Below are 12,511 nucleotides of genomic sequence, written 5' to 3'. Positions count from 1 at the left end.
AAATTAGGAATATTTGAATTTGTATTATGTATAGAGAGAGTTCAACAAATATCCTTGAAAGAGATAAACAATGTCTCATTTACTAAGCTGAGTTCATATTTGTGTAACATTTGTATTTAAATTATTCGATTGAACAAGATATTGAACCTTGAGTGATTATAACATATTTTCATAATTTGACAAACTAAAAAGTTTACACAGTTCATAGGATTAGTAATTCTCTAGCAAGGCAAACCATCTGCAGAACAAAAATTTGACTTGGCCTCAAATTACTCTAGTCTAACTTATAATTTGTAATACTTTCTTTAGCTTAGTTTTTCTTTAAGGTAAATTTTACAAAACACCCTAAAGATTACCTACGTTCTAAAAAGATCAAATTTGATTACAAGAAGGTCTTCTTAGGTTTTCTTTTCTTACAAAGAATAATTGAACAAAAAAATTCTTAGGGGTCTTCTTCTTTTATTTTTCCACATGATCAAAGCTGTACAACAAAAATAAGGACCCTTGCTGCAAATTCTCTTCTTGCTTTCTTCTAAGTCTGATCATCTTCTGCTATCTTAGGGTCGTTGCTGAAGAATATTTTCGTGCATCCGTTGGAAAAAAATATGGAGCACAGAAATTAAGATCAGAAAGGTAAACTCTTGGAACTGGTGCTAATCACCAAGTTCTTCAGCTTTGCTGAATCTCCCGCACTGGCTCGCCCAGTAATCAACTCCAGATTCTTATACAAGCTCTGTTTCACCAAATTCTTCATCATTTTTCTCCCTTCCTGAACTTCTCTTTGATTTACAGGCGACCCGATCACTATTCTTCCTGTCTGTGGCCCAGAATGTGGATACATTTTTGCTTGCTTCTCATTCTTAAACCATTGTAATAGCTTTAGAGCCCTCTTTTGAGCCAGTGGACTACCTAGTAATCCCACTTCAAGAAGCACTGCAACAATCCCAGATTTCGCCATCTTCTCTCTCTGTTCTGAGCTCTGATGTGCCAATATCATTAAGATATAAGCGGATAACTCAATAGATTTTGGTTTGTCCTCCCATGTCATAATCTCTATCAGACTATCCGGGACCATTGGGCTGCTCTCCATTGCCCTTTTTCCCTGTGAAGTCACCACCAAGTTCCCCAATGCTGCGAGGGCTCTATCCGAAAGGCCTTTGGATGAGGACATTTTCAAGAGGGTTTGCACCACACCATTTGAGACCAGAGGCCCTACATTCTCGAGCACTGTGGAGATGTTATACAGAGTTTCAAGGCAGCATCTTTGGGTCTCGAAATTTGAGGTTAATTCTAGAATCCCCAAAAGGAATGGGATAACACTTTCATTCGCCTGTAAGGCAATTGTGAAATGGGAATTGATCAGAGACGACAGTGACAGCAGCAATCTTGCAAAATCATGTTTTGCTGATTCATCCATGGCTTGGATGTTACTTGGAAGTTTGTGTAAGATTCCTGCTTCCACCATGAGGGCCTTGTTCCTAAAGAATGGTACAGAGAAAAGTAAGTCCAAGTCAGAGTCGAGCCACATGGCAAATGCTGGTTTTGGCCAGAACGGTTCAAAACTTTAGAGGCAGATGAAAAACCAAACCTCAAACCCAGTAGGCATAACCTTAAAGTAGACATCTTTTCTATTAGTATGATGCCCAACTAAACATTTGATTTATAATTTCAATTAGGACAGATCCAAAACTTCACTGCACTAACCACATGCCTATCTTGCCAGAATATAGAGTTGACCCAATATGCTTAATATTTTTCCTCTTTCTCTCTCTTAATTAATACCTTACAGCTTTTGGTTATTTATGTATACCCTTTTTCAAATTTTGGGTTATCGAGGACATCCAAACTACTGCACATCTTTCTGTAAAGTTTCTATTTTTAATTTGAATTTGGGTTCTGTCTGCCTTAACTGTTCCACTCTCTCTTTTATTTTGATACCATCTGAAGGTGAAGCTAATCTGAGCCTTTAAAAATTGAGATGATCATTGATGGAAACTCTCAAATGAGAAGAAATTTCCCATCAAATGACTTCTATTTACCATTAGGGGAAGTTTTTTTTTTTCTTTTTTAGCTAAGAGAACAAAAACATGGATCGATGCACGTAAAACAGAGAACACAAAATTTTGAATGATTTTAAAGTATAACTTACTCGAAGCTTCCTTTGGCAAGCTCAAGCAACGCTTCCACAGCCACTTCCGGTCGCCCCACGGCGTCGGACGTCACCATCGAAACCAAGGCCGGTACAACCCGGAGCTCCACCATTAACTTTTTCACCTTCACGTCCTCTTTAGCCATATTCACAATCACCTTGGCTGCTATCTCCTTCTCTTCCCAGCTCCCAAAGTGAAGCTTCTTCACTGTCCTCCTCAACGCCACCGCGAATTCATCCGCGCCACCACCAATTCCACCGGTACAGTCGCAATCAGGTTCTGCTACGTGTATAGCTTCATTACTGGTTGGTGTAATATTGGGTGAAATAGCGATGGATTCCGTGGGAGAGACATACGGCTTTTTGGGCGTTTTGGAACGAAGGAACCTCCGGATTCGATTGAAGAATCGGAGCTTCACGTATGAATATACCCAAATGGGTGTTTGAGCAGAAGAAGAAGAAGAAGAAGAAGAAGAACTTGGATTCATGGTGAGAGATAGGAATGGGGGTTTAATGAATTATGAGAGAGAGAGAGAGAGAGACGGAGAGAGAGATGAAGACACAGGCACCCCCAAACCCAATAGCAATATCATCCCATGCCTCCTCAACGATCAAGTATTTAAATTTTAAAACACAAACGATTCGATTAAATTAAATAAAATAAAAAAGAAATAACGTACGAAGGACACCGCCCTTAAGTCTTAATACAACACATGCTCTGTTTATTATTATTATTAATTAGATCACCTAATTATATAATCATTCAAAACCTTACACTAATTTGTTTCATTAATTTCCTATCTTGGTTCATGAATCATGTACATTTAGACAATAATCTTATTTAAACATGTACTTAATTATTGTGTGGGCTATGCATCAGACGTGATTCAATAAAAATTGCTTCCTGGAAGAATTAGTGTAATAATGGAGGCATCCAGATCTGTCAATAATACTCATTGTGATTAAGTGTAGATTTCATTTGTTTTTGTTAAAAGATTTTGTCGGTAAAAGAACACCAAAAAAAGGGAACAAAATTCATCCCCAGAAGTCTACGAAGACAGAGATTGTGTTATTTAACTTCCAGATTCCTTATTTGCTCATTAAATGCATTTGACGTCTCCTTTGTTCTGTCTGAAATAAGTCAACTCATTGCTACAACTTTAAATAACCAAAATTCTGGGTTTTTTTTTTCTTTCTTTTTTCTGTTGAGATTATTGTGTTTTTATGATAAAATCTTACCAAAAAGTTAAAAATCTTGGATTATATAGATATTAGGGCACACTAATATGTAATTTGAGTGGGAAGATTTTGTTGGATTCTTTTTTAATCACCAATTTTGACCACTCTAAAATGTTTGGTATAAAATGTGGGTGGACTTCCAATACATATTTATATATAGAGAGTGAGAGAGAAATGCACACTTCTTCTTCCAATTTGCAATGCCTATCCCCACATCAGATGTCCACTGTCTTCTTGAATAAATTTTTAATAGTTCGAGCCTACGGTTAGGATTGTTCATAGGGAATGTTTTGTTCTCTTCTCCGGTTGGTGTGGGATTTCTAAGAGGGTGTATTATGAGATCTCATGTTGATTGGAAAAGGAAACGAAAGCGTGTAAACTTGTCCCTAACAAACCCGTGTTCATAACGACCAAAACAGATAATAATATAAAAGTATGGATTAGATTGTTTGGTTTTGATCAAATAATTAATCATTACAGTGGGAAAGTTTATCTTTAAATAAGTGATGGTTTTGAAATAGGAGGGGCGAAAAGTGCAATATGGTGGTTTTATGAGGTGTGCCATAGCCACAACCAACCTATTAAAAGGGCTGCAATTTTTTCTTGTGATGATATAAATGTTTTACTTCCTCTGTTTTGCTCTGTCTCTGTGTAAAGACTGTCAAAAGAAAAGAAAAGAAACAGAGAGTCGTAAAAAGGCTTCAGACTTGGGATGGGGAAGTCATAAGAATCCTAATTTTCCACGAAAACCCATCATCACAAGAACAACTTCTTCTCTCTAAGCTTTGCCACTTTGACTTCGCCATTCAAATTCAAAACCATTATTAGGCTAATTGCACGACGTTGTAAGAAAGAAGGGAAGCATGGAAATTTTGAAAATGGGAAACAGAGCATAATACAGGGAAAGGGAGGGCAGGAGAAGGAGGGCCGAAATTGACCCAACCCCGGAAAAGTTGTGGACTTTGGAATTGGATGAACTTTCTTTGAAATGGGTTTTTGTGTTGACTCATGATTGTGTTCTTTTGTCTCACTTTTTTGAATACTCAAAGACGATAAAAGAAAAAGGGAAACCAAAATCCACTATGTGTAACACATGGGCTTCAGAAATTACAGCCCAATCTTTGCCTGGTGTTCGTAGCAGTTTAAGGAAAGTTTAGCTATATTGGTTTCAAATATGCATATGAAGTTGGTTGAAGCTTTTGATTCGCCAAAGAACACAAGCAATCAAATCCCTCCAACAAAACACAAGCTCTCCCCCACGGCTGCAATGGCATCACAAAGCCCTGTTCGTCAACCCAACCCGCTCACCTTCATGGGCTTCTCTTTCCACGAGGCTGGGCTTCTCCTTTTGTTTCACCTCTTCTCGTTTGGACTGAGCTATCATTTTCTGACCCACCCCAAATGATGGGGAGCCAATCCTCACTCTCTACGTGTGTGTAAAAAGGAGCACAAAATTTCCTCCCCGTGCATCCCACGCTATATAGAAAAGTTTTAATGTGCCGGTGAGGACATTAGGCCCGAAAAGAGTGGACACTAGGTAGTGTGCAGCGAGAAAGTTAGTCCTAAAGGAGGTGGATTGTAAAATTCTACCTCAATTGAAGAGAGAAACGAGTGCTAACGAAAACACTAGAGAGAAAACGAGTGTTTGCGAGGATGCTTAGTCCTGAATATGATGAATTATGAGATCTCATATTAAGAGTGTAGAAATCTCTAACACGTTTATCTTAAAAATGGAAGAAGGTCACAAGAGAAAGCCTAAAAACGACCCTATTACAAAACATTGCAAATGTTGTACTGTCCTGTTACATAGCAATATTGTTTAACTTATCATTAATTTGCGTTGCTGAGTTGACAAAGCTTGAAACTTTGAAACTAATCCTCTTGGTTTCAATCCCACACCGCCCATCCGGCAATATGAATCATAGGATCATCATCCTCAGCCACAGATAAATATTTACATAATCACATGTCAAATACCTAAATCTGTATATCTAATTTCCACATAAAATCATCGAAGCATTAGAAAAAAAAAAAAAAAAAAAGNCCGATAATCTTCTTGCGTTTGAGAGGAAAAACTTGGGTAAAATCCTGTTCCGCCACCGCCAGATGCCACCCCTCCACCGCGTCCAATTCAAGCTGATGAATAATCCCAGAAGCAGCATCGTAAAGTTGCCCATAATCATCGGGCAGCTCGCCGGAAAGCGTCCGGCAATTGGGCGGCGGCTTGGCTCTCCGTCGTCCAGCTCCGATGGGGACATTCCGGAGCGCCCCACCAGCAGTCCAGTACCTTTGACAACCCTTACAGAAATGTCTGGGCTGATTAACATTGTAATTGTTAAAGTAACAGAATTTGGTGTCCATGCTCTTACATCTCGGACATGGAATAATCTTTTCAGGCCTCTTCATCTCTGTTTGATCACCTTCACCGCCGCCGCCGCCGCCTTTCTCCGGTTGATCCTTGACTTTTCTGGTCTGCAAAGGAATGATAGTGCCAAAAAGCTTAATTCCAGCCGTGGCGCTACCATGAACCTGAGCCATATGTAAAACAGAGAGAGGGAGAAAAAGAAGAGGATTGTTCCTAATTTATTCTTTTTTGGGGAAGTGGTGTGCAGAGAGGACACATAGGGAAATGGGTATATATATATATGTGTGTGTGGAAGTAAAAGTTCATAATACAAAGCAGTAAAACATGAGAATCGATGAGACAAAACAGACGGCAATTAGTCAAATTGATAGCTATTATGGTGGGAAAGAGTGAAAGACTGGGTATCATCCCCTTTTTCTTTCTCTCTTTTATATATATATATATACATACATCATTTGCTTCATGTCATCATCAGATTCTCTATCAATAAAGAGAAAGAGAAAAAAAGGAGAAAAAGGAAAAAGACGTGGGAAATTTTTATTCAAATTTCTTTTTTAAAAAAAGTATAAAAAAAAAGTAGGGTGCTTTTGGTAGAAACTTAAAGAGATTGAAAGGTTATTGTATATATGGAAATTTAAGATTATATTCACAAGTTTAGGAATAAATACTGCATCTGGTCTCCTTCTTCTCTTCTTGTTTAAGTTTCGCATGATTCTGTGCGGGTTTTTTCTTTCGTGTTCATCTTTAAAGGACTCGACTTTTTGAAATTTTTTTATAGTGAAAAAGTTGCATTGATACTTAAAGGTAAGAGCTTTTGAAGCTTTTGATTTGTTTGTTGATGTGGGTCTTCCAAAAAGCCTCATTTTATGGTGGAGATGATCGACTTTTTTTTGTGGGTATTAAAGTTTTGAAATTTGAGTTATGGACAAGTGTACACACTATCCTTCTTATTGCAAATTCAAATTATATGATAAACATAAGAAAGCTACCTTTTTTTATTTATTGCTTTATTTAACAACACTTTTTAATTCTATATATCTAATATCTTCCTTTCTTTTGATGGAAAAAAGATGCACTTTCTTTTTCCTTTTCCTTTTCCTTTTACTTCTCCTTTTTGGGAAGGAAAAAGGAAGCCACATTAGATGAAAAAAAAAGGCATCCTTTATCTCGAGTGCTTTCTCTTTTACTTGCATTAGATTTGACGTCTTAACGCATATGTTATAAGTTTAATTCTGAACTTTTTAGCTTGTATCTATTTAGATTTAGAATGTTTAAAAGTTATAATAGGTAGAACCTCCGTGATTTAGTAACGTTGGGTGTGGATGCACAAATTACACGAGGCTAACATTTTGGTATGTGGTTCGGTCATCTGAGTCAATGCTACTCTTGCAGGCCTTCAAGCTTATGTTGTGGCAGGGTCGAGAGGCTATGGGTAGTGTCTCATATGATCATCTTGTATTTGGTTTTCTTCTCTTGGTTTTAACGTTGTCCTTTATGCCATCGTGCTGCCAAGAAACGGGCTGGGCCATAAGCGTCGGCCCAAATATGTGAATGGGCTAAAGCATTTTGCAAAATTCTTCCATCATTATCATGTTAGGCGACAGGCCAAGCTGTGACGGCTCGTCATCTCGGTCGCCCACCGCCGATCAGCAACAACAGCTGCAGCCGCCGTTCCTTTGAGCCGCCACGAGTCCCAAAGCGGCGTGATTGGAACACTTTCGGGCCATATCTTAAAAACCGAACACGCCCAGTATCGTTATCCCACTGTAGCTGTAACCATGTACTTGATTTTCTTCGATAACTGGACCAGTTCGGAAAAACAAGGGTTCACTCACATGGGTGTGTCTTTTTTGGACAACCCGACCCACCTGCCCTCTGCCCTCTGCCCTTTCCCCTTGAAACATGCTTGGGGCAACCTGGACGCCCCGATCGGCCGCCTACGAGGAGCACAGGGGGTCGCCGGATACCAACCCTTTTGGAAATGGAGCTATTCGAACGTGCCTACGGGAGTTGGAGTGCCAGGCGAAGGCGAGAAAATTTGTGTACAAGAAGAAGAAGATTAGGCTTGTAGTCTTACAAATTTATAAAAATTTTCCGAACTAAATTTGTAATTTAACACATTTCTATTCCGCACGAGTACGAGTAAAATAAATAGATGTGCAAGTGCAGTAGTTCAAGGCAGACAAGAAATAAGGCCTCGTAAAATAAATAGATGTGCAAGTGCAGTAGTTCAAGGCAGACAAGAAATAAGGCCTCGAGCAAAAACCTGGATTATTCTTCGATCCATGATCCTGGATATCAAAGACGTCTTCGAGGTGATCTCGTAGTTTCTACGGGGTGAAGACGATGAGGTTGGGCCATGAATTTTCCAGCTAAGCTAATCTATGAATTCAAAATTGATCTTAAAAAACTATTAATTTAAATTTTAAAGCAACAGGATAAAACAATATATTAGTAACTACAATGGCATTTAAAATTTTATAAGAAAAATCTGACAATATTACAGCTAACTTGAATACATTGGGGACTAAATACAGGTCCAGCCTGCTCCCGAATTCAGGTTCCTTTTCTATTCAATCAAAAAAGAAGAAAAAGACGAGCTAAGAACACTGTAAGAATATTAAGATAGCTCTAACAATCTGCTTTAGCGGTTCACTTATACCCATATATCAGCTGGCTGCAATAATATGTACTCGGGGAAGGACACAGACAAAAGTTGAATGCTTCCATACAACGTTCCAACACTGCCATATGTCACTAACCATAGATGTCTGCAAAATTGCAACCAACATGTACGCAAATGAGAAACAAATAACATCTTATGCCAAAGTAAGAATTCCATACACACCACAAATGTTAACAATAAACATGCAAAAGGAACTAGCAATCTGAGACATTTTAAACCATTCTTACTTCACCTTGCTGCTTCTCATGACCATCTCCCAATACAATGCACTACTACAGTTTATCAAACAGCTGAGTTTGAGGCATCCTACCGGACAAGTTTTGAAAAACTTGTTCAAGTCTGTCTATAACAGCCCAAGCCCACCGCTATCAGATATTATCCTCTTTGGGCTTTATAAGAGTGGGTAAACCTATCTCTAGCAGACGCGTTTTAAAAACTTTGAAGAGAAGCTTAAAAGAGTAAGCCCAAAAAGAACAATATCTGCTAGCGGTGGGCTTTGGCTGTTACATTGTTGATCCCCGAGTGGTTTATATTCTAAACAATCTGATTGGATAGTTTTACGAATTCTTCCAGGACAGACAGCACAGAGAGAGAACTTTGATATCCTTTTATCTTACAACTTTAGACAGGAATAAAACTTGGAGCATATTTGGCAGAATTCATAGTTATTAGACCAAACATAAGTTGACAAAAAGAAAAAAAAAAAAAAAAAAAAAAAAAAAAAAGAAAAGTCTCCAAAAGTAATGCATTCCAAAAAGGCCAACTATTCATCAAGCATGCCAATTCTATATTCAAGCAAAGAACAATATGCAAGCAGCAAAAGGAGGCAAAGACAACATCAAAAGGGAGAGGGGGCATAAGCTTAAAGGAGACTAATGGAACACTGAAAGTCCTTGGTGATTAATGGCTTTGGTTTGGGTGGGGGATCAAAACCATATACCTGCCCTCCATGTGAATCTATATCCCATAAGCTATTTCTCGTAACCAAGATTTTATAAAGATCCGAAATTAACCGTACAGACTTTCCCTGAATCTGTTCGTCTCTTGTATATAACAAAGAATGTTTTCCCTCATCTCTAAACGTGCTATTAAAAGCTTCCAATATTAGAATGATTACAGCATCAAACCTCATGATCTAACAAATGAATCAAAATAAGAATGATCAGTTAATGATACACACTAGTAATGCATATAAGTTGCTACTTATGATACCAAATGTTTCCTACAATCTTCATCAGTAGAGAAACACTATAGAAGGAAATTGGAAACTGGAAAGACAGCAGTTCAATGATCTCCATTTTCGAGTTCCTAGTACAAACAAAATTGGTAGCAATTTCTCATTGGGGTAATAATTGGTTATTTAGACTCCTCAAATACTTGTTTATAGTTGGAATAATAAAGAGAGGAACGGAGGGGAGTGCTCTGTGAAGGATCAGAGGTGAATCGACACATAGAGAAAAACAGTTTAGACTCTCCTTGAGTTCATAGATTTCCCAAATCAACAACAGTCCACCACTAGCACATGTTTGACAAAGCGAATCAGGGGAAACCAAAAGCAAAAGTAAATAACAAAAATGAATAACCTCTTCAAAGAAGACCATTCCTATTAGACATCATCATTAAAGGGTATGTCTCTTCAAAGGGTTAAATCCTAATGCAATTAGAAACAACGTTGGTAAAACTCCAGAAGTTGACTCTGTTACTTCTCACGAATACTTGACGTAGGAAACAAGAAGAGCTTCAAACAGCAGATCCCTTCAAAACGAACTTCAAACTTTGACAGTATACAAGCAAAAGTGCAGATCATATCAGCCTCATGCATATTCTAAGAGGACTAAATATTGAGTATTAGATGCAGCAAGTACCGAGTGTAACTTTAATCCTTCACATCAAACGTATTAAAGAAGTACAAAAGAGTAGTGGTTAAGAGCAAGGCATATCTGATGGGTGGACAGAATGTAATTACATTAGTATTTACACTTTAAAAAAAAAAAAAAAAAAAAAAAAAAAAAAAAAAAAAAAAAAAAAAAAAAAAANTAAAGCTCTAATGAATGGCGAGTTCTTCATTTTACAGAGTAACCCAGAACCCACAATTAAAGAAAGGCAAAAATAAAAAGAATTGGAGATTTTTCTTACCATTGGAACCCGATTTCTTCCCGCGCTTGATCCTCTCGAGCTGAACTTGAGTTTCCGTAAACATCTGCATACGCTGAACCTCCAAGTCCTTTGCAAATTGCATCCTCTGCTTCTCCAATTCCACCATCTGCCTCAACTTCTCTGCTTCCACTCTTTCGTACATCTTCCCAAACCTCTCTATTGCTTTGGCCAACCTTCTCATGCCCTCTCCTTCTCCCTCCTCATCCTCACTTCCCCTCTCCTCCGCCTCCGCTTCCGCCTCCTCCTCTTCCTCGTCCTCCTCTGCTTCTGTAGCAGCAGCCGCGGCAGCCATGGCTGAATAATTCCTGCGAAAAAACCCATCATCCACTGCCGCCAATGGGCGCTTCTGCGGAATGGCAACAGAAACCGCATTTGCAGTCCCCGAAGACGGCGCTTTCCGGTAGGAGAGAGGACGAGCCATCGGCGGAGATTGAGACATCGAGGTGGATGGCTTCTTCTGAGAAAAATTGGATCCAATCAGACCATCGAGGCGATCGTAGAAGGGCCAAGACGAGGTTACAGATCCGTTGGAAGCGGATACTCTAGCCTTCTCGATCTTGTACTTCTTCTTAATGGTATCGATTCGGTTTTTGCACTGGACGTCAGTACGGTGAGTCTTCTTGGAGTGGCCATGGAGGGCATTGACGGCTTCAGCCACATCTTGCCAATCTTTCTGGCGAAGATTCCCCCGGTTGAGCTCGACAAAACGGCGGCCCCAAACGTCGACGAGAGTGGAGGTAGCCTCCTCGCTCCAGCAGTCTTCACGAACGGGCATGGGCCGGGAGTGGCCCGATGACGGTGTCAAGGAATCGTTCAAGTCGCCCATAGGGAGCGGCGGCGGCGGAGGCGACGGAGATAAAAATACGGCACGTGATCGGTGATTTGAGATTTGGGTAGTCGGGATCGTGATCGGGAACGGGATCGGGGGTGGAAGAGAGAGGGAGTTGGTAGGGTTAAGGGGTAAAGGGTTAAGGGTTAGAGGTTAAAGAGGTTGCGTCGGCGACGAAGTGCCGGACGCGTGAGCCGAATGTGTCGGGGGGAGAGTGAGTAATACGGTACGGTCGAGCCGTTGAAGTCACCGGGCCGGGAGAGGGGGGAGCCGTTTAGCATCATTGGCAATGGCTTTGGGTTGCATGACGGTTGAAGTTGACGGTGAGAGAACGGCTCGGCTAGGGTTGGCTCGGCTTGATCTTATCATATTTGAGAATTGAAACATAAAAATTCAAATAATTGACAACAACTGCATGTCGTTGGGTAATGGCGTTATTATTATTTCATATTAGGGGAGATCCGGTCGGAGTCCGAGTCCGAGTCCGAGTCCGTGTCCGAGTCCGAGTCCGATGTGGGTGACAGAAGGAGTTGGGGTCACCGTTCCCATCTTCTTCTCCACCGAAGCTCAACCCCTAGTTCCGGTTGGGCCTGGACCTCCCTTTTCTTTGGATCCGACTCCCGCCCCATCCCTCCTTTTCGTTGGATTCAACTAGTTCATAATAATTTAAACATTTATTTCATAATAATTTAATTTGAACTAAATACTTAGTTTTTCATAATTAAAATTATAATTTAATAGAGACGTCCATACACCAAACTCTTAGATTTCAAATGATCGATTAATAAAAGAGAAATCAAAGTTCGATGTATATTATTTTCTTTTGGAGTACAAAGTTTAATGATTTTTCGTCTGACAAAACTAAAGATAGGAATAAATCTCTCTGAACTTTATGAACACTAACATTGAACATATATGAACATTAAAAGGTAAGACATTCAATCTTATGAAATCAAAAAGTATGTTCATTATGATGAGACCTTTTTTGAATACATAAAATTACTCGAATGATGAGATTTTTTGACAAACTAAGATTTTATCTAAGAAAAAAAATTCAAGTCATTCAAATATGAATATATATATAAA

The 12,511-nt window shown here is 39.3% G+C and overlaps 3 protein-coding genes and 1 pseudogene across 4 annotated transcripts; 1 reads left to right on the top strand and 3 right to left on the bottom strand.

Moving 5' to 3' along the window:
- Positions 1 to 304: 304 nt before the first annotated feature.
- On the bottom strand, positions 305 to 2,713 carry LOC111804098 (U-box domain-containing protein 7-like). Its single transcript, XM_023688788.1, has 2 exons — positions 2,150 to 2,713; positions 305 to 1,478 (listed from the first exon to the last, which is right to left on the bottom strand). Exons 1-2 carry the CDS (start codon positions 2,635 to 2,637, stop codon positions 626 to 628), a joined length of 1,341 nt encoding a protein of 446 aa, XP_023544556.1. The 5' UTR covers positions 2,638 to 2,713; the 3' UTR covers positions 305 to 625.
- Positions 2,714 to 5,407: 2,694 nt separating this feature from the next.
- On the bottom strand, positions 5,408 to 6,151 carry LOC111803662 (dof zinc finger protein DOF1.5-like). The gene has a single exon (XM_023688170.1). It carries the CDS (start codon positions 5,924 to 5,926, stop codon positions 5,408 to 5,410), a length of 519 nt encoding a protein of 172 aa, XP_023543938.1. The 5' UTR covers positions 5,927 to 6,151.
- A 926-nt stretch (positions 6,152 to 7,077) lies between these two features.
- LOC111803661 lies at positions 7,078 to 7,856 on the top strand (annotated as a pseudogene).
- Positions 7,857 to 8,195: 339 nt separating this feature from the next.
- Positions 8,196 to 11,844, bottom strand: LOC111804357 (trihelix transcription factor ASIL2-like). Of its 2 annotated transcripts, none has more exons than XM_023689123.1 (2): positions 10,576 to 11,839; positions 8,196 to 8,524 (listed from the first exon to the last, which is right to left on the bottom strand). In XM_023689123.1, the coding sequence occupies exons 1-2, from the start codon at positions 11,420 to 11,422 to the stop codon at positions 8,511 to 8,513; spliced, it is 861 nt and encodes a 286-aa protein (XP_023544891.1). In that variant the 5' UTR covers positions 11,423 to 11,839; the 3' UTR covers positions 8,196 to 8,510. The 2 variants fall into 2 exon arrangements, with proteins under 2 accessions (XP_023544891.1, XP_023544892.1); XM_023689124.1 differs by lacking the exon at positions 8,196 to 8,524 and adding an exon at positions 8,531 to 10,213 and having other exon boundaries at positions 10,576 to 11,844.
- Between the last annotated feature and the right edge of the window lie 667 nt (positions 11,845 to 12,511).

This window comes from Cucurbita pepo, chromosome LG10 (genome assembly GCF_002806865.2).
Source record: "Cucurbita pepo subsp. pepo cultivar mu-cu-16 chromosome LG10, ASM280686v2, whole genome shotgun sequence".
Taxonomy (NCBI): domain Eukaryota; kingdom Viridiplantae; phylum Streptophyta; class Magnoliopsida; order Cucurbitales; family Cucurbitaceae; genus Cucurbita; species Cucurbita pepo.
This window is presented reverse-complemented; position numbering and strand designations above follow the sequence as displayed.

Excerpts from the sequence above, each read along its gene's own strand:
- LOC111804357 (XM_023689123.1), bottom strand. The coding sequence starts at position 11,422 with ATGGGCGACTTGAACGATTCCTTGACACCGTCATCGGGCCACTCCCGG.
- LOC111804098 (XM_023688788.1), bottom strand. The coding sequence starts at position 2,637 with ATGAATCCAAGTTCTTCTTCTTCTTCTTCTTCTTCTTCTGCTCAAACA. Across the intron at positions 1,479-2,149 it reads CTTGCCAAAGGAAGCTTCGA|GAACAAGGCCCTCATGGTGG; the intron begins GTAAGTTATACT and ends ACCATTCTTTAG.